Below are 26,648 nucleotides of genomic sequence, written 5' to 3'. Positions count from 1 at the left end.
CCCCAGTTTCAGTTCAGTTCAGTTGCTTAGTTGTGTCCGACTCTTTGCAACCCCATGAATCGCAGCACGCCAGGCCTTCCTGTCCATCACCAACTCCCGGAATTCACTCAGACTCACGTCCATTGAGTCAGCGATGCCATCCAGCCATCTCATCCTCTGTCGTCCCCTTCTCCTTCTGCCCCCAATCCCTCCCAGCATCAGAGTCTTTTCCAATGAATCAACTCTTTGCAGGCAAAGAGCACCAGTTTAGTTGCAATTAATTGCATAACTGTCTTGGGTGTTTCAGAAAAGTGTCTAATTTCTGTTGCAGTCTTAAAAAGATAAAACCATAAATACTTGCATAGCTGTAGTAGAATTACACATATCCTAAGTATCAAAAACTGATCTGGAATATTTTTATAGAAGAGTGGGTTTCAGTGACATTACAGAGAAGAGGTTAAAACATTGGTGGTGGGGATTTTTAGGGCGCCTTAAAAAAGTTTCCGGGTATAAATTGATATTTGATGATGGTATAGTTTCCAACTGGGGGAACATTTATGCAGCCCTCCGGTGTCTCTAATGCTGGAAATTGAAAGAGCAGACCTAGGTCTCACCCAGGGGGCTTGTGGGTAATCAGACAGTGGTGGCTTTCCAGGGTGATGGCGACAGAATGAGGGAGGTGAGCACAGAGGTGTGTGTGTGTTAGTTGCTCAGTCATATCTGACTTTGTGCGATCGAATGGACTGTAGCCTGCCAGCCTCCTCTGTCCATGGAATTCTCCAGGCAAGAATACTGGAGTGGGTTGCCATTTCCTTTGTCAGGGGATCTTCCTGACCCAGAGATCAAACCCAGGTCTCTTGTATTGCAAGCGAATTCTTTATTGTCTGAGCCACCAAAGAAGCCCAGAGAAGGGGCTCCTAATAGGGAAGGCAAGGAAAGCTTCTTGAAAGAGATAATGCCTGAGGAGTCTTAAAGGATGAGTTGATTTTTGTGAGGTAAACAACTTGAGGAAAAGGTCTTCCAGATAAAGGAGACGAAGGAGCAGAGGATAAGAAAGTCTGTCTTGTTCTGGGTTTGCAAGATACAATGCTCAGCTTTTTTTTTTAAGTCTGCATTTGTGAAGAAATTAACCTGCAGTAGTTAGGATAGCCGATATTCGAGTTTTGTGTGTTCTTAAGACTTTGATTATGTTGGTCATTTAATTCTTGTAAAAGTCACATTAAGTAGAGACACTTATTATCCCCATTCTGCAGGTGGGGAATCTGAGGCACAGAAGTTCAATGATTTCCCCCCATTCTTCTGGAGAACCAGGATGGTAACCTAAACTGTTTGAGAGACTTTGCCTCTGTGCGAGCTCACAATGAGAGCATCTGTTTGGTTTGGAGCTACCTAGTAACTATCCCAGGGATGGGGGAGTCTATGGGGTTGCACAGAGTCAGACACCACTGAAGCGACTTAGCAGCAGCAGCAACAGTAACTAACTCAGATAACAACCAGATTTTACCCACTCCCAAGCAAGATGAGATCAACTTTAGCTGATAATTCCATGACTTGTGGGAAGTTCATTCTCTTCTTGAAAATTTCTATGAATTACCAGAGGCTTGTGTTTTGTTTCCTGTGGGTTCACATTCTCTATGCAGCATTTCTGAGCTGTTTCTTTGTCTCTATCCCGTCTTGGTGACGGCCAATTGGTGGGTACAGCCCCTTCTTAATTTAACCCCTTCCTCCCCCACCCAAACCATGCATGAATTAAGATTTGGGGGGGCTGCTGTGACCAATAGATGCCATGGTATGTTGACTGTAACATGGAGTTCCCTCCCCTTCCCGCCTCACAAGCAAGACCAACTGTGGGCTGGGAAATGCAGTGTCCTGACCTTAAAAGGAGTGGCTGGCTGCAGGCCAGGAGGCGTCCAAGGCCTGTGGCCTGGATCCCAGCCCTTCCCAGTCATGGCCTTGAGGGCTGAGGAATAAGGAGAGGAAGGGCCAGGGAAGGGGATGTGCTGGGACCCGATTCAGTGCCATCCTGGTACCTCAGAACACAGGAACTCAATTAACAAATGGTAAACTTTTGGCTGCTTTCTTGCTAATCATGCAAGTAATTATATAAGGTTGAACGTTCCCTAAACTATTATACTTCTCTTACTTTATACACCTATTATCTAAAACCTGGTTGTGATTTTAACTGCATTAGTTTATATTGCATCCCTTTTGTATTACATGTTTTTGTACTACACGTGTATAACTATATTCAGGAGTCATCTGTGATTTCTATTCCTGAATTACTGCTCTACCTATGGGACTTTGGGCAAGTCACTTAATTTTTTCTGATCTCAGTTTCTTCACTTGCAAAATGAAGATTATAATTATCTTCAGAGGACCATCATGAGGATTAAATAATACATTAAAAAGTGCATGGTACAGTGTCTGAAGGGCAGTAATGGATCAGTACATGTTAGTAATCATTACTTCCCCCATCAACCAAGAGCTGACTGTAGTTTGGCTGATGTAGGGGAGGTAGGATGGCAGTAAGCAGTCACTAATTGGAAGGATTTTGTGTTTTTACCCAAAGGATGGATTTCATCCTACAGTTTTTCAAGCCACTTCTAGTGGGAGTGGGATCTATCTGTAGGGGTGACAGTATAACCCAACATGCTCTCCAAAAACATAATAGAGTTTAATTTCCTGTTTAATTTTAAAAATACATAGGAGTTTCATGCTCTATTCCATAACGTGTTCAGTGGTATGAAGGTGGCCTTCAAAGAGCAATATTTAATTGAATGATTATAAAATCAGTATCTGGAAGGAGTCTCAACCTATTCTAGAAAAAGAAAATTTCCAATCAATAGAACCAACTTTTTGAGATGTCCTGATTTCAGTACCATGTAATCTTAAATTCAAGACTGCTTCTAAGATCAAAAATACATATCAATGATTAAAACACTCTACATTCTGTAATACTTTGTCTTAGGGATTAAAAAAATAATAACCTGGGCTTTGGGAAATGTTCTTACACAAAAAAGCAAAGAGAGGATGGAATATGCTTATGTTCTGAAAATACTGAAACTTTGGTCAAGCTGTAACTGATTAAAAAACCTGTTGGAACTAGGATTTGCCTTGGAGCCTTCACAGCTGAATATGATAGATTAGTGAATGGAAGTCCAGGAAACTCTTACCTTCAGCCCAGTTTTGAAGTTCAAGGCCAAACATTCAATGTAATCACTGTTCAGAGGTAAATATATCCCTGTTACCTTTATGCTGTTAGCAAGTTTCTTCTGGAAAGGATATAGGGGAATGGTGATAGGAGAAGGTGCAGACAGACTGACTTTCCTCAGTCGTAGGAAAGTCAAGGGAACAGTCTTGCTCTAAGGCTAGCCTTGCTTCATGAGGTCTGTAAAAGTTTCCTATTTAAAAAAATCCCAGCTATTCCCAGCAACACAGTTGTTGAGGAACTAGCCTACTGTGTTCCCCCTTTCCTTGGCAAAGTAATAAAGCTACTTTCTTTCTTTTTCAAAAACAACAACAAAAAAACCCCTATACTCTTAACAAGAAATACCTCAATATATTTTGGAGAAAAATCTACCCATACACATCTTCTCCATACTTTCAGCATTTTGTTAAAATGAACAAAAGTATTAAAAAACAAAACAAAAAACCCACCACCACCACAACCCACAAACCAATGTGCAAAAACTGGGAAGTGAAACATAGACAATAGGAATTTAAAAGTCAAACCAGAACAAGTCTTTGAAAAGTCCAGGACAGGATACAAGGAAGCTATTTGGTAACTTGCAAAGTATCATCTTCATGTTTGGTAATAGGCACAGGCCAAATTTACAGTTTATGTCCTGTAAAAGTCACATGAGAGCCTGAAACCAGAATGCTGCTTGAAAATGATGAGCTCATTGGTGATACTTCACTGAACCTTACAATTTTAGGAGGTTTAAACATCTTATCTCCATGATTCCTGAAGAGATATTTAGTCATAGGCTTCATACTTTTTATATATGCTTCATTTATTTCACAGCTTATAGCAATTATAGTAGATCATAGTTGGAACTGAAATATAACCCCAAAATATTATTCTAATATATTAAGTAAGGCTGAAAGTTTAGCATAAACAAGTTTATAAGATCGGTACCCCAAATTAGGATTAATATATGACATGAACCCCCAAAATAAAACATCAAAAAAATAGAAATAGACCAAAGAGTATGTCACAGAGTATGTAACATGTAAGTGCTTACTGATATATCTAAAACTGTATTATTATTTTCAAAAATAGTTGTCTTTTACTAGCTGGGTACCTGAAAAACTTTAAAGAACATACTCTTTTAAAAGCCTTATAAGCAATTTTCAATTCACTTAGCAGATCAAATGTTATCTTTTGGTTTGCGAACTCCCAGTTGGCACCAACTATGGAAAGTATTCAACATGTATATATTTTTATTTCATTCATTTTTTTTGGTCATAACTTATGTGCAAAATTAAAAAATTCAGGTGAATAAGCTTTATGCTGAAAAATATTCTTAAATGGTGCTGGTGATCATGGTGCTGTAGAAAATGGCTTTGCTGCTGAACATTATGTATAACATGGTAACTGAAATCTTGCTACCCTTTCTCTATATTTTGGCCCCAGACTCCAAGGGGGATAAAGAAAAGAAAAATGATAAAGGGAGGAGAAGACCTTTTGGTGACTCAGTTAGCTGTCAGACCAACCAATCACAGGAACTTCCAAGCGGGCTCTGTTGAGAGCTTGCTGCATCCATTTATGCTGTTATGGTCCTGAAATGGTACAACAGAGCACACCAGAGGCCAGCAAACTTTTTCTATGAAGGGACAAGCAGTAAATATATTTGTCACGACTACTCAATTCTGCCACTGTAGCATGAGTGCAGTTGTGGTTGAATGAGTGTGGCTGTGTTCAAGTAACTTTATTTACAGATGCTGAAATTTACCTTATGTAATTTTCACATCATGAAATATTATTATGATTTTTTAACATTAAAAGATGAGAAAACCACCCTCAGAAACTTAGGCCATACAAACAGATTGTGGCAGATGGGCCAGTGAGGTATGGTGTCTGAGCCCTGGTCTGAAACGGTTGGAGGTCCTTGGGGCACTAAGCTCACACTTTCCGATGGGCCTCACCAAACTCACTCCCACAGCAGCTTCTTTCTTTCCTTTCTGCCATTGTTGCTGGGCTGCAGGGACATCAAAAGGGGCTCATATGGGAATTCCCTGGAGGTCCAGTGGTTAGGGCACCCCACTCCCACTGCAGGGGTCCAGGTTCATCCCTGGTTGGGGAACTAATATCCTGCATGTAGCATGGCCAAAAAAAATTTTTTTAAGAAGTGACGGATATAAAAAGATAAAGGTTATTTCAATCTCTCTTTTATCCTCTCTGGAAGATTTTCTTCAGGTTTATTTCTTAAACATCTAAGAGGCCATTAAATTGGAGATTCTAAAACTAGATAGCTTAAAATCTATTTTCCAATGCTTTTCTATGAAGATTACATTTTGAGGCCTATTATGATTATTTATTCAATTTTAAATACATAGAAATTTAAGGCACTGTACACTTTCATTTTTTTAATAAACCACATGGCAAAACAATACTTTAATAAATGTATAGGAAATTACAATTTGAAGATTGCAAATTCAGTACATATACATATACTATAGTTTGATTTTAAATTACAAGGACAGACTCCAGCTTCAAAATCTTTCTAAAATCAATCATTATGCAAAATACCTGGTTTCTGAAAGCGTATATGGGAAAGTATATACAATTTCTTAAAGTGTGATATGGCTTACTTATTAACATGTATTTATTTAGAGAAGCATAAGCTTTCCAAATACACATTATCTTTCAGGTGCAAAGCTGACATACTGGCACATTTCAATTTTGTTGCAGTTATTTCAGAATATACTTAATTGCAACATTTAAATTGACACTGTCATAGGTTTAACTGGGAAAGTCTTCTTAAGTGTTTTCCAATCTTACCAAAAATTAGAAAATGTTTGTTGGTCATCACAATATGACTAGAAGAATGGGTTAAATCTTTTGAAAGTGAGAATTCAATGACTGGCTGGCTGGAATGTGTAACGGAGGGGCACACACACAATTTAACACTGAGGACTTCCCACGATGGTTCTTCTCCACAATCTGTGTGCTCTTACTGGCATCACAAGCAATATCCCTGGCTAGCGATCTGTAACATAAATGTGAAGCCCTGTCTGGTGGGATTCACAGGACAGATCTGTAGCTAGGGTTTGCAAATGATATCGTGGTTAGAGAGACATTAGGCATAATCAACAGTTTGGGGATCAAGCTGGCCTCCCCTCAACAGAGCATCCTGCAAAGTGTCACTCTGCATTTGTGACTAACAATACCCAACTGGCTCCTAAGTGAAGCTTGATTCAAAGACAAACTGAACCCGATGAACTAGTCTTGTGAACACATTCTGTAACTTTAAATTTACTATATGTAAGGCAGAGGCAACAGCAAAAGTGTCTAAAACCTTATTCCAAAGGGGCTCAAATTCTATGTAAGAACACCTTATTTCGTTGAACCAACTGAAGAAAACACATTTAGCTAATTGTGCTTGTTTCAGAAGTGAACACTTCTCTGTGGTAAGAGCGGTTATTTGAATCTTAGCAGTGATCCTGGCTTGTGATTGTGCAGTGCATCTAGTTCTACCACACTTACCATAAAGCTCGGCGTGCAGAGAAATTTGGATCAGGAACAATCAGCAGCTTAAACAAAGGTTCTACCTTACCCAGAAACACACTTATAAGTGCTGCTTTGTCTCTGAAGGATGGTTTTTCCTCATATTAAAATGAAAGGGAAGCTCACATATCTGATCCTGCCTGTGTCTATTCTGGGAAAATTCTACTGAAGACAAACACTCAGTGAGGACACCTGAGCTCAAGAGGTAGAACCAGAACACTGAGACTCCTAAGAGCAGGAAACTAGTTTTAGAAAATGGGAATGAAGCACCTGAAGTGGAAAACAGTAAAATAAGAAATCTAGTGATTTGGCAAACAATACTGATGGGAGCTGCAAGTTGTGAAAATCCTGGCTCACATTACACAGGGAATAGCTAATGGAAAATGTATGGAGGAATTCCGTCGCTTCTGGTTCTGCATTTCAAAGCCCTCTGAAATATGCTTTATGCAACTATATTCCCCGTTTTATATTTCTAAAGCAGCATGGTCGTTAATGAAACAATAGGCCATAAAAGTCAAAATGCTGCATCCGGTCAGAGCTGTGAAACACAGGTTATACACATAAGTAATTCTGATTATTTGCAAATGATAACCAAAATACACCTCACTGAAGAATTGCCCAGTTTTTACGTTGTGATCTGTTTTCCTTATGCAAAATTAATAATGCTAGGTGTTTATACAAACAGCCACTGCCTTTGCTGGACAATGGAGAGCCCTTTTTGAGAGCCGGCTGAGGAGTCTAACTAGGGGCTGTAACTAGGCGGGGGAAGGACAGACCAGCTGTGCAATTCCTGGTCATATCTGCTAAGTTCACATCCTTCTCTGCAGGTCTTATAAGTTAGAAGTTAAATCTATCAATCCTCAAATCTTACACTCCCAGTGAAGTACCAGTACAAAGTCTATAGTCCTTGCTACAAAAAGGAAAGCATAGGAAAACTTCATGTGTTTCTCATTTTAAGGAGAACACTATAAGATTTACAAAAGTTTTTGGTCTTTCTGTGTTTTACAAAAGGATCCTTTCAATCCTCAAATGTATTTCAGACTGTTTCATCAAGTAACTTTCCAAGGAATGGGTTATTTATGAAAAGTCAGATATAGCTATTTAAGATAAAGGAAAATTTATAAGAAACAAGCTGGGTAGCTATGAGGAACAATTTGCAAATACGGGGAAACCATTAGCATAATTAATGCATATTCTTTTTCCTTCTCTTGCTAAGTGCTCAAAGTCTACAAGTGCCCAAATGTCCACTGAAATGCCTCCCATTTATTCTTACTTGCCCTCTGTATTTTAATTTTATATTTATTTTGATTTCAACAGCTTATGTGCTACTGAAATTTTTGAAAAAGTCAAATCATTATTTTAAATAGATTCACAGTAAGAATCTCATAAAGTTAATATTTAACAAACACGAGGTTTTATTACAAACCATTAATCCTCATCAACCCTTTTTTGGGGTAAATCCAGGTTTTATCTTAGGTTTATTACATAGTGAGGTATTTGGCAGAAAGATAAAGCATGTGTCCTGTTCATTTGTATCAGGAGTCATCTGCATGCCCATCTAGGATTTCAGTTCACAACTTGCTTGGTACACTGCTGCTCTACTCTGATTCTGAGGAGTCAAAGGACCGTATCTGTTCTTGGTATAAGAAACTGTTCTTCTTGAAAATGGATTTCTAACATGCATAAAGATAATCTCAAAACCAACAGTTGCAAAATGAAACATGAATATTCACAGCTGCCTCTTTAACACAATTGTTACCAATTAGTTGCCTCTGCTCTGAAAACTTTTATGCTTAGCCTCCCCACAACAGATTTAATGTCCATCCCCATTCCCCTGCTTCAAAACATAAGAACACACAAGGTCAAAAACCCTTGAAAATTTTGTCTTCTCAGAGTAATATCTTCCCCCAATCCCTCTGGGCATTTCTGTTATGATATTATTATTGGAAAAACTTCAAAGTTATACCCTAGGATTTCTGGAGTCCGTGGAGAATCCCTAACCCGTGTCATTGATCTGAAATTATTCCTGGAGGAAGGTGGTTGGTCTACAGGAGAGGTGGAGGGCACACTGAAACTTAGTTGCCCAGAGTTCTACCCTGAAAGGGCTCCCACAGGTTAACTGGCATGGAAGCAGGAAGGAAGGTACCAAGCAACTTCCTGTACAAAAGGCAAGGCAGTTTTTAAAAGGACAGAGGGTCATTGTTTACCTTCTGTGGTCTCTTGCTGTTCTTAAAATAATTCCATGAACAAGTGATTTCAGGAAGACTTAAATCTGAAACCCCACACCCCATTCTCACTCCGTTTTTTTTTTTCAAAGTATCATATTATAATTTGAGTTTATGATTCACTTCTGCTATTCAGAATAACACAGAAAATATCTCCTAAACAATTTAGTATCAGTGGCCACAATAGGTAAATATTTGATTCTGATAAGATTACAAATAACCAAAAATGCTAACTTTGAGATACAAAACCCTGTACTATCTGGAAAAAGTTGATTACAAATTATAACAATAAGATTCAAACTTATTTGTGAAATAAAACATTTCTGAAACTCTAGGAATACATGCTTATTCCACTCTCTGGATAATTAGTAGTACTTTGAGAAATAATTTTGGTAAAAAGAGAGGTGGGTGTCAAATTCAAGAAGCTGGGTTCAAGATTACATAATAAAAAAAAATCAGTTTTCCAGCACTGGCTTGATATAAAAATGGTCTTTAAAAAGGATTTTTAAATGCAAATACTGAATTCTTGATGCTTTCTTTAAGACATGTACTGTCATAATTAGTGAAGTACGGTCTTGGATTGTCTTCTGTGAGGTATCTGTAGAGTCATGTCTCATTCTGTAAACAGTGTTTTAGAAACATCTTCATATGAGAATCATGGTGAAGTCTCATTTTACCATTAAACAGAAACTAGCACTGGCAGGCTGGAGTGTCTGTTTTGAGAGACCGGTGCTTGATAGTGACACAGCTGTCAGGGATTCCATTTCTCACTCAGGTGTGCATTTATTGCTCTCACATCTGTGACTGCAGGATAAATAAGGCAGCAGTCTCTCATATATACACAGTTAGGAACTGGAACTCTGACAGTTTGCACAAGTTCTGTTCACTTCTTGCCTGTAACTCTGAAGCTGAATAGTACATTTATACATGCCAAACGTGTTCAATAATAAATGCTTTGCTTTGGACTGTACTTCCTCCCATTTAGATGAACTTCCAGGAACTGCAATATCAAGAAAATATCATTACTATTCACTGCACACTGTTACATTATTAGTGAACAAGACAAAGGGCAAAAAAACAATCATACTATTCTGTGTACATGTTTTTATTAGTTTGAGTTCTACCCTCTTGAAGCTATTCTGTTAGAGAAGTGTTTCAGTTCACAAAGCCAGAACGACTTCTTCTTATTCCAATTTCTCTAGTGCACTCTTGCATAGAGAAAGAACACTAGACATCAATTACAAGTCTTTCATCTTTTGTAGTCTTTTTAAAAAAGCCATAAGCATGTATTATTTTGATAAAAAATAAAAAGCATCAATCTGTGAAATGTTTAAATAAAAACATAGAGTCTAGCTTTTTCTATATAGAAAGAACATATAAATATACTTTATGCCTTTAATCTGAAGGCAAAAAATCTATCTGTAATATCTCATCAGAGAGAAAATGACCGCTCTGCTATCATTATATTGACTTGCAACTCACCTTTTGAAGAGCTTCACCCTTCCCTTAAAATAAATCTTTCCAGCAGAAAAGTCTTCCTATTTACTCCTAAGGACGGTTGTTTAATTCTAAAGATAGAAGTCCACCAACCCCAGCATTTACCGTCAGCAACATACTTAGCTGTATGTGTACTATGGCAGTAGGTTTTCCTGAAGTGAGAGACCAGATATTTAAATCTTCCACTGAATGTACATCTTCTATTTTCATCAAAGCTTCTTTGATATAGTCTACATTCAAATGGCTTGGTACACCTATTCAGAATGGATCATTTATAAATAAAGGCTATTTTAAGAAAAAAGTTATATATTACTAATATGACATTTTTTAAGAAAAGAAACCAAATGGGTTTACCTAATTCAGTTTAAATTAGTACTTTAAACTACATTAAAACTTTAAGATAAACTATGCATATATATAGCAGGATATACACGAGAGGTTAATAAATACTTAAAAAAATGCTCACCAAAAAGAAATGTCAACCAAATCAGAATACTTTAATAAATAAGCTAGGATAGACGAAAAAGGAATATACAATGATGATAAACCTACTTTGAGAACTCACAGTTACATGCTTATACTTAGTATCAGTAAGGCAGGAATGTTGGAAATTGAATAGCAAGTTAAATGGGAATTACAGACTTAATACATGAATTACTAAACATAACTACATTAAGAATCATGAGCTGCATTCTTGTCCTAGCTCCACAGTTTATTAGCAGCATGACCTTAATGAAGTTATGTTACCCCACTGTGCCACAGTTTTGTTGCTGGTAAATGGGGATAATAATGTCTGCCTTGCCTACCTTTCTTGGCTATTATAAAGATCAAATGGGTAATAGATGGGAGAGTGCATTGACTCTTGAATGTTTTTTCATGTAAGGTGGTATTATAGACTAATAAGTATTAGTAAAAAGAAAGGCATGACTCCTACCCTAGAGAATCCCTCCCGCCAACAGCCCCAATCTGATTTAGGGAAATAATAAACTCACAATGGGGATACCAGAGAGCTTACCTTCTAGAATTATCACTACTGTGTCCCATATGATTCGAAAGGTTGTAAAAGCCACAAGTAATGAAAACACATATGTACAGATGGGATCAGCAATCCTGTATTCTGGCTGAAAAGAGACAAATCAAAAATATGTGATTAAATACAAACAGACATAAAACAAGTCTGAAAAGCAAAGCAAGGCATACTCTGTCCCTTCTTTAGCAGGACTGGAGCATATCTTTAGAACTTGGATATTGCCAGTCGAGAAATGTCTACTGTTCTTTGTGAAACCCATTTCCAGAAGTTTAGCCGTTTATTCAGTTGTTTTCCTCTGTGCCTCCTCTAAATCTTCCAGTCGCAAGCCACAGACTATCAGAATTGAAAGGAGTTTCAGCAGCCATCCATCTGGTCTAAGCCCCTCATATTAAGGTGGAGGGAACTCAAGTTTAGAGCTGGGGGACTTGCTTAAGATCAAAGCATTACAGCCAGAGCCAACACCAGAACTCAGATCTCTGAATTTTCATTCCGGTATATATTCCAATACCTAGTAGTTGAGTGACAAAGCTTAAAACTGAGTTTTTCAGTGAAAGCACCACCAAAACCAATAGATAAGTTATTCCTTGAGGTGATACTATTCTGACTAGTGCTAATAAAAAAGCGATACTGATAGTTCAGGTATGTTTGCATAACGCAAAATGAATAGGACTGGCACTGGTGTCTAGCACACTGATAAAAGATAGTTGTGACCTTTAGTTTAGTTTTGTTTTTTGTTTTGGCCGAGCCGCACAGCGGCTTAGTTCCCCAAATCTTAGTTCCCCAAAAAGGGATTAAACCCATGCCGCCTACATTAGAAGCACAGAGTCTTAACCACTGGACTGCCAGAGAAGTCCAGTCATTTTTAATGTTGAAATTAAATAATATTTTCAAATCGAAGAATTAGTGATTATGTTACCTTGAATCGTATGATGTATGCAGCTATTAGCACACCAACACTCTGTACCAGATCCCCCAAGGCATGGACAAATGCAGCTCTCACTGCCAGGCTATCCTGCCCTTGGTTGTGTCCACATCTGGGACCTGTGGTAGGAGAATTTGAGGGCAGGGAGTGGGAATGGGCATGATGGTGACCAGATTGGTTCAACAGAAACCCCATTCTGTTAAGAATAAAAGAAAAGATTATTATTCTTTCTAATATTATTGATTAAAATATTTGTTACTAATCAGGCACTAATGAGGCAACATGAAACTCATTCATTTAATTAATATTTGAGCACCTATTATGTATCAGGTACTGTTCTAGGTGTTGGGGTCAAAATAGTGGTAAGGCAGACATATCCCCATGGAACTTATGTTCCAGGAGAGAGGGCAGAGAATTAACAAATAAATACATAATGTACTGGTTGACAATGTGAATGCTTTGAAGAAAAAGTAAAGCATGGCAAGGAGATGGAGAGTGATGGGGAGTGATGAGAAAAGGCCTCACTAGAATTCTGAGTAGAGACTTGAATGAAGTCAGGAAGCAAGTGGTGGTGGAAGAGTGTTCTAGGCAGAAGGACCACCAGGGCAAAGGCCCTAAGATGAAGATGTGCTCTATGTGCTTTAAAAAGCGAGACAGCCACTGTGGCTACAATAAAGTGACCAAGATGCTAGGAGGTGAGCTGGAGAGGTACATAGGATCTAACAAAGTGGCCATGGTAAAATGTTTTGATTTTATTCTAAGTATGAATGGAGGCCATTAGTACAGGGACTGGCAAACCAGGGTCTGTAGACCATAGTTGGCTCACTTCCTGTTTTATACATTTTTTTTCTTTTTCTTTTGCAAATAAAGTTTTATTGGAACACAGCCATGCTCATTTGTTTACATACTAAATGTGGGTGCTTCTGTTCTATAGCAGTAGAGCTGAGTATATGTAAAAGAGGCTCTCAAAGCCTAACATATTTATTATCTGGTCCTTTTACAGAAAAAGTTTACTGAACCCTGGCCCAAATGATTAAGTAAGTATTAAAGATTTTTTAGTTTTTAGGAAAAAAGTTGGTAGTTAGAAAAACTTATTAAAATAAAAATACTATAAAAGTTATTTTAAAAACTTTGTCCTACTTAAATTCCTGATTGTTAGTCAAACTTCAGTATACCTGAGCAAACCCATGAGAAACTTATATAATTCCACAACAGTATTTTATTAACATTTAGAAGAAAAGTTAATGTACTATAAAACTTCAAAATATATTAAAATATCACTGCACATTATTGAATGCATACACAATAGTCTCTAAGTTCACAGTACTTGAAAATATTAATGTGAACACAATACAGAGTGTGATACTATAATGGTAGATAGTGTCACTATAAATTTGTCCAAACTCATAGAATGAGTTTAACACCAAGAGTGAACCCTCATGTGAACTATGGATTCTGTGCAGTAATGATGTATCAATGTACAGCTCATGGCTTGTATTAACAAGTGTACCACTCTGGTGGGGGATGTCGATAATGGGGGAGGCTATGCATGTGTTGGGATAGCGTACATATGAGAAGTGCTTGCAGTGAACCTAAAACTGCTTTAAAAAATAACGCTTATTAAATTAAAAAAAAATACAGCTTACATCACGTTAACTGCAACTCCAATAGCTGCAGTAATGAGCATTATATCTCCATTTATTTCATATTTCATGTGGATAGTTCTTTGGACAGCTTCATAGAGGAGGAACCCCATTAGTATATACACCAACAGCACACTAATCATAGCTGATAGAACCTCTGGAAGGAAATATATAAAAAATAAATATATTTGTAGAATGGTTATTATACTTCGTACATACTAAATACTGTACAGTCTCTAGTTTATATATTCTTCCCTCTAAGGAGATAAAGGGATTACATTATTTTTGTCATGTCATTTTTCTTATTTAAAAAATTGCTGTTTGCTTTGGATCCTCTATTAATTCATTCCCACCACTCCCCACCTCCTTCTCATCTCTTTAGGGTCAAATTATATATATTTACAAACAAAATGAAAAAAACTGAGAAAGAATTTGTAACATACTTGATTACAGACTAATTTCTCCATAGATGATATACTTACAAATCAATAAAAAAAGCAAACAACCCATAAGAAAAATGGGTAAAGGACACAAATAGTAATATACAGAAAAGAAACAGGTATCAAAGTCAACCATAATACAAGAAATTCAAATAATTCCTTTTGCCCCTTACTAAGTTGGCAAATGTTAAAAAGTTTAACAGCCATAGTTAGCAAAGATATACTGATAGAAGCATAAAATAAAGCTATCTTTTTGGATAGCAGTTAGTAAAACTAATACAATTTTAAAATGCATATATTCCTTAATTCTAAAAGTCTATCCAATAGAAACACATCCATATGTATACAAAGACATCTACAAAATTTTCTACTGTAGCTTAGCCTGTAGTATAAAAAAAGATCCAGAGACATCTTAAATGCCCATCAATAAGGAACTTAATGGATAAATTATGGTATATACATAATGGGAAGCCATAGTCATATATATAGGTATTTTTAATTGAAGTATAATTGATTTACAATACCATGTTAGTTTCAGTTGTACAGTACTGTGTGTGTATATATATATATTCTTCAGATTTTCTTCTCTTATGCTCAGTCACTTTAGTTGTGTCTAACACTTAAGTTGTGTCTAACTCTTTGTGACCATAACCTGCCAGATTCCTCTGTCTATGGGATTCTCCTGGCAAGAATACTGGAGTGGGTTGCCATGCCCTCCTCCCAGGGATCTTCCCGACCCAGAGATGGAACCTCTGTCTCCTGCACTGCAGGCAGACCCTTTAGCACTGAGCCACTGGGGAAACCCCAGTATAACAAATATTGAGTACAGTTCCCTGTGCTGTACAGTAGGTCCCTGTTGGTTTCTTTATATTTTTTAAAAAAGGGGGAAAAAAGGGACTTCTCTGGTGATCCAGTGGTTAAGAATCCACCTTGCAATCCAGGGGGACACGGATTCGATCTCTGGATGGGGAACTAAGATCTCACATGCCTTGGAGCAACTAACTCCACACACAACTACTTAGCCCACGCGCCACAACTACTGAGCCCATGCACCACAACTAGAGAGTTTGTGTACCACAGTGAAAGATTCTGCATGTAGCAACAAAGACTTGACTCAGCCAAACAAATAAATATTTAACCAAATAAATAAAAAGAAAAAAAATCAGGCAAATTGATAATCACAAGAAAAGACTGACAAGAAAATGTTATACCTGGGAAGTGAGAGTGAGTGCTTGGGGAATTTATTTTTCTCTTTATTCTTTTTTGTAACACTTGAAAAATTTTAAGTTTTTACTACAAACACATTTGTCTTTAGACTAAAGAAAAACAAACCCATTTTTAAAGGCATGTAAGTATGCATGAATGCACTTTGACGTAGGAATTCCTCTTCCAGGAATGATATACACACGCCAACTGAGCTGCACGCACACAAAATGAGTTATGTTAAGAATCTATTTATCAAATATTACATATAATAGCAAACAAGTGAAAACAATAAAAGAAGTGATTAGTAGGAGCCTTGTAGCATGGAATATTATGAATCTGAAAAAAGCGTTGAGCTCTTAATGTTTTAATAAGGAATCATCTCTGTGAAAAAAGAAAAGTACACAACAGTATATATGATACGTTAGCATTTGTGCCAAAAGAAAGAGAATATATAAATAATGATCTGTACATGCAAACTCTGGAAGAATATACAAAATACTGATAAAAACAGATTGTAAAGGAAATGGGTGGCTAGGAAACATGGATAATGTTCCACTATATATGCTTTACACCATGTGAGTAAGAAGTAAAAATCATTTTATATCTTAAAATTATTAATATAGTACAATATAAAGTACATTTAAAAATAATTATTATATAAAACTAGTGTTGACACTCAGAACAATAACAGAAAGAAAATATATAACATTTTTCTTAAGAAATCAAATATTAAACCTTTAAGTGTTATAAGTTAAAACAACCTGGAAAATTGTTATCTGGGTCAACTCATTGCTCAAAGGTCCCAGGCAGTTCCAGTATATTGGACTTTGATACATTTTTATTCCACCTCATAAATTGCAACACAGAAAACTATTTCTCCAAAGACATCTCATTAATGTAGCCAAAACTCTAAAATTCTGTGAATCAACAGATGTTAGAATAAGACAAAAAACATAACAACTCCTATTTAAAACTATGATTCACCTATTCCTGACATACTAATTATATCATACTTTAAAGGAGACACAGCAATAAGAAAGATAGAGAGAAAACCAGCTGAAATACACAAAGATAGGGAGAGACAACTATATCAAGTCTAGGCTCTAAGCCCCTTAAGGATATGACTACTTTACATTCCAGGTCACATTTACTGTAGCACTCAGCAGAAAGGCTGGCATGTAGTATGTACTCATGTATTTATGGATGGATCTGTAGAATGAAGTTAGTTAGTCTGAGTAAGGAAAAATAAAAGGGTATATATATACAATTAAGAAGGTTAAGCTAAATATGAACAATAGGTTATTTACTAAATCCCAACAAACAAGAATAGGTTAAAAGGAAAGAATTAAGCCAAATATAAGACTGAAAACACGTAGAATTTCTTGTTAAGTTATAACTGCTGATGGCAAAACATACATATATAAATAATATAAAGAAAGAATAAATAACAAATTTTGAACTGTAAAATCTCAGGTACTAGTGGTTGGCTCCTCATTTGACTCATGAAGAAATAGAACTTTAATTCTCTTTAATATTGGTATTTAAAAAATACCAATCCTTCTCAAACTCTTCCAGAAAAAAAAAAAAGAACTTTAATCATGTGTCCGGATTGAAGCTAGCTAACAGTTAGGACATCATAGTTTTAAGGGTACCTAAATCAAATTTTTAATATGAAATTATAAAGCAGTACATTTTGTAAAGATTAACAGTTATAGAAGTTAATGACATAGAGATGTGATTGCTTATGAAGATCTAAAACCAGTAATTAAAAATTCTTTCAAAACATCTTGTAATTAGGTTGGCCATACTTTCCTGTTTTCCTAGATAGCCCCAATTTATGCCTGTTATCCTGTCATAATTACCAACAGTGTCCCATTTCACTCTCAAAAGTGTCTGTCTTTTGGATGATAAGATATATTGTGACCCTAGGAGGTCTTCCAGATAAAATACTGGATGCCCAGTTAAATCTGCACTTCAGATAAACAACCAATTTTTGCATGTAAGTATGTCCCATGCAATATTTCAGACATATTGTCATCTGGAGAAAGAGCGAGAGAGCTTGCAAGCAAGTTAAAATGTGGCAACACCCAAATCTCAGTGATCATTTTCCTAAACACTGAGAATTATCTTTTTGTGAACTTTCAGACAAGGCAAAACCATATTCAAAATAAAGTAAAATGAAAGTCAAACTAAAGCATAACGTTCTTAACAAGGAGGATTCCCACCCTGAGAAGGCCCGAGGCCCTTGCAGCCGAAAACTCAGTTTTCCACCACACAATTTTCACCCACATGAGTAGCACAAAGGACCCTAATGCCTGCCCATAGTTAAGAGTAATGGAATTCAGCTGATTCCTAGAAATTCCCAAAATGACATATTAGGATACTGTTACCAAAATGTGGCTTATTCAGTAATTAATAGGAATGTGCCTCATATTTAGTTTCCCTGGTGAAAAGCAAAGAATTCATCTGTTATTTTTTTAATCTAATGATCTGTCAAAATGTTTTCTAAACAGAGCACTGATCAAAAAAGAAACTAAATTTTGAGTATATTTTTAGGGCTGAAATTTATAATTGAGAAGTATAAGGCACAGGAACATATATAACTAAAATTTCTAATAGTAGATGTATGATCATTCTGATAAATGAACAAAAAGTTCTTTCACTGTGAATAAATTAAACTTTGGTGAAATATCATGAATAGACCTAATTATTGTTAAAAAAATTTTTTGTAGTATTTTAAATATGATGGAATGCAGATAAATGCAGGCAAGATATTGTTTTCTCCCCCATTTGAGAGAGAAGGAAGCTTTCAATCAACAACCAAATTATGACTTGCTCCAATCTTCTCATTCTTGCCCTGTTGCCCTGGGTTGGTATTTGGTCACATAACATAAAGTTTTTCAAGATGAAAGGAGTATACAACATATGGATTTTTCATTTTCTAAAGGAGACTCAGGAACTTTCACAATTGAAACCCTAGTTTCTGTGAAAGTTACTATCCTATCTGTCTTAGATAAACTTGACAAAATGGAAATTTAGCATAAGTAAACTCTTGAAAGAGATTTTTATGGAAATTCTAGAAAATCTATTTTATAGTAGTTCTAACATAATTTGCTACTTTATTCTACACACAAATAATTGTATCACTCTACTTGGCTGAATGGTAGTTTTGGAGGATGGAGTAAGATGAATGAATATGTGTTCTGTAACACTCACTTGGGTCATTTCATTCAGCTGAAATTACAAATGCTTATTATGATCAATGATCTAGCAAAGACCAAAATATACCCTAAATTTCACATAGAGAGGATAAAGTTTTGATTCGAAAAGCTAATAAATAGTAAGAGCAAAAATTAAATGGAACAAAACACAGATGATTATCAAGTTTTGATAGTACTATAATAAAAATGTTTATTGTACATTTTAACACATCTGTAAATTGCCAAAGGGTTTCCCAGGTGGTACAGTGGTAAAGAACCCATCTGCCAATGCAGGAGATGCAAGAGATGCAGGTTTGATCCCTGGGTCAGGAAGATCCCCTGGAGTAGGAAATGGCAACCCACTCCAGTATTCTTGCTTGGAAAATTCCATGAACAGAGGAGCCTTGTGGGTTGCAGTCCATGGAGTCTCAAAAGAGGTGGATACAACTGGGTAACTGAGAGCACATGCAAATAAATTGCCAAAACTAGAGGTTTTCAAGATTCATATGAAAAATACTGAGTCCTTCTCTGACATCCTCTGTTATTCTCCATCATACTACCTTATTCTTTCTCTTTACAGCATTTAATACAATTTATGATTATGTTTTGCTTGTGTATATATTTACTGTCTATTTCCCCACCCTATAATATTACTCATTCAACAGGAACTTTTGAGCACCTATTCAGTGAATGAGTAACAATCTACTTCAACTATGTAAACCACACTCAACCCAAGCATATTTGCTTTTTTATGAGTGCTGCCCAGATGTTCTGGCCTGTCATAACCGTTATCTTTGCTATGATGCCAATGTCTGTGTCCCTTCAGGCATACACATTGTCTCTCTATTGACTCAAACTTAAATAGCAAACATTTAAAGTTCAGGTTTCAGAGGCCTAGAAAAAAGAATAGGGAAGGAGAGTGGAGATATAGTCTCTTCCGTTTCCTTTTATGCTATTTTTCTTTTCTGCTGCTGCTGCTGCTAAGTCGCTTCAGTCGTGTCCGACTCTGTGCGACCCCATAGACGGCAGCCCACCAGGCTCTGCCGTCCCTGGGGTTCTCCAGGCAAGAACACTGGAGTGAATGCATGAAAGTGAAAAGTGAAAGTGAAGTCTCTCAGTCGTGTCTGACTCTTAGCGACCCCATGGACTTCAGCCCACCAGGCTCCTCCATCCATGGGATTCTCCAGGCAAGAGTACTGGAGTAGGGTGCCACTGCCTTCTACATTCTTCTAAAAGCAGATAGGAAGGAAAAAGAAGGAAAAGCAGTGGGCTGTACTGGATTAGCCTAGAACTTCCAAACTAGTATTTTTATTTCATCTCATCCACAGGTGAGGATGAACTCAGGACAAAGACATCACATAGGATTTCAGGGGCCCACAGTTGCCACCAGGATACTAAAAGCTAAACTGCAAAGTCTGTATCTTTGGATCCTCTCACTTCCTACTCTAAATCACCTCCTGTTTTCTGCCTTCGTACCACTCCCTCTTCCCCACACCCACGGTGCCCAGTGCTCTCGAGTTGACTTTTGGCTATCCAGTATTGACTGATGTCTTATACCTGTCTCCGTAAAAACTCCCATTTCTAGCATGTACCTATACTTTTCCTATATATGTTCATGTGATGCGAATTAACGCTTAAGGTATGAACATGACAAATAGGCATAACTCTTGTCAGGGGTGGGAGGAAGTTGTTGAAATGAATCACCAGGGAAAAGAGATGGGTTTTTTTTTTTTTTTTTTTTGGGCTGCATGTATGGGGGAAGAAATTTTTTTAGCTGAATACTTTCTGTTCCTTTAGTAACTATCAGGGGAAAAATAACAAACTATGTAGAATTAGCATTATAAGCATATACCTACCTCAGGACAACCATCATCTAGTGAGATCTGCACGGTCTCTGCTCAGTAGAATGACACACTGCTACAAAAGACCCCTGCACTGTCACTTCCCAGCTAACCTAGGCTGAGACCTGCGTTACCAAAGTTAATCTTGCTTTTCATTTCAAATACAGACGACTCTGCTTATTACAGTCCTTTCACATGGTCACTATCTTTATCTAATTCTTGCAGGCTCTTCAGCCCAAGAACTGGAAGAAAAGCCAAATAAATAAAGCCAACTACACTCATAATCCACAGAGAAGGATAAAAGCAGAAAGCTCCCCCCTCCCCCGCCTTTGGAATAGCATGTCCCCTGAGACATAATGTGGGTCACAGTGTGACTTCATGAAGTTCTAAGTTTTATTAACGTCCAGAATAAGATGACATACCCACAGTCAAATAAATCCAGGCATTTAAAAATAACTCACATATCTTCTCACAAAAGACCTGCCATTGTAACTCACTGAAATGTAAGAAAGAAAGAAAAAAAAGGAAAAGAAAAACCTGAATGATTTTATACAATCTGTGAGTTCACATGAAGGAAAGAAAGCACCAACAGAATGGAACTGACTCCTGCAACAGCCAGTTGGGCTTACCCCTCAGATCAGAAACTACCTCTCTTGCCTTGACTGAGAACGATTTTTGCTAAAAGAAACTTTGTTATACTGCCCCAAATGTTACTAAAGACCCGAGTTATAAAGCACATCTTTAAAAATTGTTAATCATGAGGGTGAATCATGTTACTTTTCTCCTACTGCCTGGCTGAGATAGTTTTGCTAAGAAAATAAGAATTTTGATTGGGGTGGGGGGGAGGCAGGCGGTTTTGAAACATGAAACATTTTGAGAGATAAGAAAAGTCTGGATAAGATGATAAACTGGCAGATAGAAGAAGGAAGGAAAAGAAGGCGGACACTAACTTTTAGTGAGAATTTACTCTGTGCCAGGTATCATGTTAGGAACTTATACTACCTTAACTATGTCTTTTTATTTTTATTTTTTTTACAATTCTGCAATAAAAGTACTATCATCCCTATTTTACAGTAGAAACCCATAGTTAAGTCAAGTCATTCTCCTAAAGGTCATACAGCTAGTGAAAGAGCAGATCTCAGACGTGGGATCAGCCCCTGACTGAGATAAGGAGAAGAAATTCCCTTCTGACTAGTTTCTTAATTAGTCTGAAGGCCCTATAAGCCAGGCTACACAACTCAGCTCTGTTACTGACCAAATAAATTTTTAAAGTTTGTGAGTATAAACCTATTCAGAATTATAGACAAATGCTTTCAAGTCCCAAACAGTTTTATCCCAAAATTTAAAAAATTCTCCTACTCTCAGTTTGGAAGTCGGTTTAACTTGGAAAACAAATGATTTAAGGATCACTAGATTATCTGTTTCAGTTTTCATATCCATATTTACTCAGCTTTGACTATGTAACAATCTGATTAATGATACCTTATACAGCAGTTATTAGTGCCAGAGCCATAGACTTCCGTATTTTATGTTCTTGTCCCTAGACAATTCATGGTCTAGAAGGAGACACTGTCTCATAAAAATATCTATAAAAATGTGATAAATGCTATTAGACATGTATAAAGTGTTATGAGAAGACAAAAAGAAAATAAATTTAGGGTATGATACTACTAATATCTAACTCTTATCCATAGACATACACCTCTAGTATGCTGCCTTTGCGTAGGAAAGGGTTGCGGGGAGCAGCATATGAACATACATACATATTTTTTTTTTCTTATACTTTCAAAAGGAAATGCTGGAAGGTCAGACAGAAAGTAATTAAAATGGTTGCTAATTAGGAGTAGGGCAGAAGGATGGGTTGGAGGGGACAGGATGAAAGCAGGCTTCTCTGAGTAAATTTTTTCTTTTAAAAATTAATTTTTGACTTCTGTGACAGTTTTATATATAAACAAAGTAAATCAACAAAGAAAAATCCAACTCCTATCACCCATGCCATCAAAGCAAAACAAAATTCAACAGCACAGTAACCAACCAGAAGTTTCTTAGGGGGAATTCCTTCCGAAACGTTCTTTAGGACCTGAATCCCCAAGTCTTGGTAGTTGGGAGGTCATTAAGAGGCACGCTCTCTAAATGCGTCCAATGTAAACATACCCTCCCCTAGAGAACTTAGATTACTTGTGAAGCTGTGGAATTTTATAGCACAGGAGGACAGCCACTGCTTCAGTTTATAGCTTTGTTCAGTTCTACATACTTTTGTTGCCTTTTTAATCCTCCTCAGATCATCGTAAGTTTTTCTTTCATTACTTCAAAGAGCAGAATAAGTGAAATAAGTTCTTATCTATATATATCCTTGTAAGATTTTGGAATACAAAGAAGAAAAAGATCTCAAGAGGCCCTTCTAGTGTGAGAGTGTGATTCCCTTCTTAGCTCTGGAAAATACTCACCTATCTGTATCACAACAATCCTTTTCCTTCTATTTTTTAGATGACTTAAAAATTTTAGATAAAATTCAAATAACAAAATTTACCACTTTAACAATTTTGAAGTGGACAATTCAGTGGGTTTTCGTATATGCACAGGTTGTGCAACAAGTACCATTAATTCCAGAATATGCTCATCAGCCCCAAAAAGAAACCCTATAATCCTGAAGCAGTCACTCCTTTTTATTTTTTAAGTCTCTTTTTCTGAGGTTTTTAATAGTATACTTCAGACTTTCCAGATCATTCTTTTATAGTTTTAAACTTTTTCTTCCTATTTTTATTTATTTTTGTTCTGTATTCTGGGAGACTTTTTTCTTTTTTACTATTGTTTAAAATTTTTATTGTAGTTGATTTACAATGTTTGTAAATTTCTTCTGCAGAGCATAGTGACTCAATTATATATATTCTTTTTCATATTCTTTTCTAGTATAGTTTCTCATAGGATATTGAGTATTGTTCCCTGTGCTATAGAGTAGAATCTTGTTTATTCATCCTATTATATAATAGTTTGCCTTTGCTCATCCCAAACTCCCATTTTGTCCCTCCCCTACCCACCCCCACCCCCCCATCCCCTTTGGCAACTACAAATCTGTTCTCTATATCTGTGAGTCTGTTTGTTTCACAGACGGGTTGATTTATATCATATTTTAGATCTCATAAATAAATATTATCATCTGACATTTGTCTTTCTGGAGGATTTTCTTGATTATATTTTCTAGTCCTATTGAAAAAAAATTTTGTTTTAATTTTTTGTAATATTTCAATTTCAAAGAGCTTTTTCTACATGTTTTTTTCAAAATATTTTACTGTTTAACTATACTGAGTATATTAGTAAGTAATTTAAAACATTTTCCTCTGTTTCTTAAGTCACCTCTTTTCAGGTAGGACAAATTTTTGTTAGTTTTCTTTTTTTTTTTTTAACTTTCTTTCATGCTGCTGGTTTTTCTCATTTCCTAAAAGATTCTTGGTTGTCTGTTCACATTTAGGGCAGAAGGACAGGACTATGCAAAAAAGTAAATGCTGGAAGGATAACACATAACTATTTAAAATAGGTATGAATAAGGGGTAAAGAGCAGGGCAGACTAAGACAAGTGTATTACTTTAGCGTGAGTATGTGGGGAACCAAACTCTAAGGCTGCAGAACCCTGAGTTCTAGGATGAAAAAGATTTATTTTGGAGCATCAACATTCACACTAAAGTCTCAGCTTTCTCCAAACATTTGGCTCAGTTTCTTTTTGGAAGAACTATTTGGTGTTCACATGGAGAAAAATGCAGACTGCCTGAGGGGAGGTGGGGATGGGAAGAAGGTAGGGACATAGTGGACTGACTAGTAGGAGCAGTTTCCCATTTATAGCCATTCAATTAATCTTGTTTTAAGCCCTCTTTCTCACTTCTGCCATTTCTGTCCCTGAGTCTTCTTTGGAGTTCCATTAGGCTGATCCAGTTCCTGCCCAAATGTACTCTAGGCTGCTGTTCCTTGGCTTCTTTCTTTCTTCAACCCACTCCCATCTACTTTCTAACTTCCAGAAATTTCCTGTTTATTGGTTACCCAACCATTTGCTTTTCTTTGTTGTTTTGGTACTCTGTATTTCCTATTGAAATGTATTTCCCATCTCAAATGCTGATTTCTAGTCCACCATCTTGAACTAGTACTTTTAAGGAAAGGGAAAAATATGACTTTCTATAGAAATATACAGAAATACAATACAGCCAGTCAGTTCTTTTTTCTTTCATCTTTCCGTAGTGCTTGTAATCTACGGCCAAATAAATAAAAAATACTTCTTTGACATTTAATAGAATTTCCCTGATTATGTGTTCTTAGTTTATCATTTGTAGAACCTTCTATGTTAGGGGAGAATTCCACTGTTTTCATTAGAATTCCAAGGGATCTACAATCTAAAATGAATATACTCTCTTTAGAAAATAAAAATCCCCATTCCATGATGCTGTGTTTGAGTTCTGATTTTAAATTGCAAGAGTTTACATCACAAAAAGATTAAAGTTTGAGAATAATTTTGAAGCTTTTACAAACCCCAAGGCAATTAGTAAATAAATGGATGTATAATGTGTCAGTTAGCAGTGGGAGTTTTTTTAGGAACACATCCAAATACATTATGTGTTATGCATTGGCTTAACAAGTAACAGAAAGACCTCATTCAGGGCTTTACCTCTCTTGTACACGCAGCTGAGGATGCTGAGATATGGGGATGCCAGATAATTTCCCGAAGTTATGACCTGGATAGCTACTTGGAATACAGCCATTCATGTACAATGTTAAGTTTTACACTAGAAGACTCAACTATTAAATTATATGAGACCTACATATTAAGATTAGGCTAAAAAGTAACAAAGAAGGGGAGATACTGATTAATATATTAGCCCAAAGTGTCAATGTCTCTACAAAAGATGTTAATTCTAGTTCTTTAAGACCAGTTTTGCTGAAGCTACTTAAATGTCAATTTTTAGGTTCTAAGCAAATGCAAAAATTGGTCATATGGCACTTCATATCCTAATTCAAGTGACTGTTCTACATGTATTTTAAAAATAAGTAAAAATTTTAAAAAACAAGCAAGAAGAAGAGTTGTGTGGATAACAATGTATGATTTTAACCTCTTTTAATTGAATATTAATATTTATTCAAAATAGGAAAATAAAATATGTGTGCATTGTTAAAGAAAAACATTCAATGACACTTGTTAAAACATAGTAAAGAAGACTTTATTAAAGATTGGGGGAAGCCATTGAGATTGGTATAGGAAGTCAAGTTGAGAACAAGCCAGGGTGATGAGACATCACCTGGGGATGACCCACCAAATATTGAGAATGGGGTTTCTGTTACAAGGAAGAACATAGATGGGCTTGGGAGATGATTCAGGAGATTTGGTCAAGCAGAGAATCTTTGTTGTATTTATAGTTAATGGCCACAGTGAAGGTCAGCCATACAGTATGTTATAAAAATTACAGTAGTGCCCCAAACCTGGACTACAGTAGCTTTGATTGGAAAGCCTGAGGTGAAAGAAAGAAGTTAACACTCATTGATGAATTAAATACATATAGTTCTACTTGGTTCAGTAAACTGAAGGTAAACTTTTTTCCTGTTAACATCTTCAGGACACAGGGAACAACATTTGAAGATTAATGATCATCATATAATTTTTTTCTTTTGGCTGTGCCATGGCATGCAGGATCTTAGTTCCCTGACCAGGGATCAAACCTGTGCCCCCTGCAGTGGAAGCACAGAGTTCTAACCACTTGGCTGCCAGTGAAGTACCTGATTACCATGTAATTTTACATGTGTAAGCTATTTAGTACCCTGGAAGATATATATCTAAAGATATATATCTAAATAGCTTCATTTCCTAAGCCAATGCATAACACATAATGCATTTGGAGGTGTTCCTATTTGTCTATTTTCATTTGCTTTGTTCTAACAGGCTATCACCAGAAAGCCT

At 36.4% G+C, this 26,648-nt stretch overlaps 1 protein-coding gene and 1 long non-coding RNA gene across 3 annotated transcripts in view; one reads left to right on the top strand and one right to left on the bottom strand.

The window, feature by feature from the left end:
- LOC101902552 (uncharacterized) overlaps nucleotides 1–14,035 on the top strand; it is a 38,304-nt gene extending 24,269 nt beyond the window's left edge. The window contains exon 3 of the long non-coding RNA XR_001501209.3: nucleotides 13,387–14,035. This is a non-coding gene — a long non-coding RNA (uncharacterized lncRNA). The remainder of the gene's footprint in view (nucleotides 1–13,386) is intronic.
- The window catches only part of SLC30A4 (solute carrier family 30 member 4), a 40,241-nt gene continuing 19,095 nt past the window's right edge, over nucleotides 5,503–26,648 (bottom strand). For both annotated transcript variants that reach the window (XM_015473211.3, XM_002690940.7), the window contains exons 4-8: nucleotides 14,030–14,183; nucleotides 12,378–12,579; nucleotides 11,447–11,552; nucleotides 10,551–10,685; nucleotides 5,503–9,934 (exon numbers count right to left, since the gene is read on the bottom strand). In XM_015473211.3, the coding sequence (XP_015328697.1) occupies nucleotides 9,780–9,934; nucleotides 10,551–10,685; nucleotides 11,447–11,552; nucleotides 12,378–12,579; nucleotides 14,030–14,183 (752 nt within the window). In that variant the 3' untranslated portion in view covers nucleotides 5,503–9,779. The remainder of the gene's footprint in view (nucleotides 9,935–10,550; nucleotides 10,686–11,446; nucleotides 11,553–12,377; nucleotides 12,580–14,029; nucleotides 14,184–26,648) is intronic.

Source organism: Bos taurus, chromosome 10, assembly GCF_002263795.3.
Source record: "Bos taurus isolate L1 Dominette 01449 registration number 42190680 breed Hereford chromosome 10, ARS-UCD2.0, whole genome shotgun sequence".
Classification (NCBI taxonomy): domain Eukaryota; kingdom Metazoa; phylum Chordata; class Mammalia; order Artiodactyla; family Bovidae; genus Bos; species Bos taurus.
Note: the sequence above shows the minus strand (reverse complement) of the source record. Positions and strands in the feature narration are given on the sequence as shown.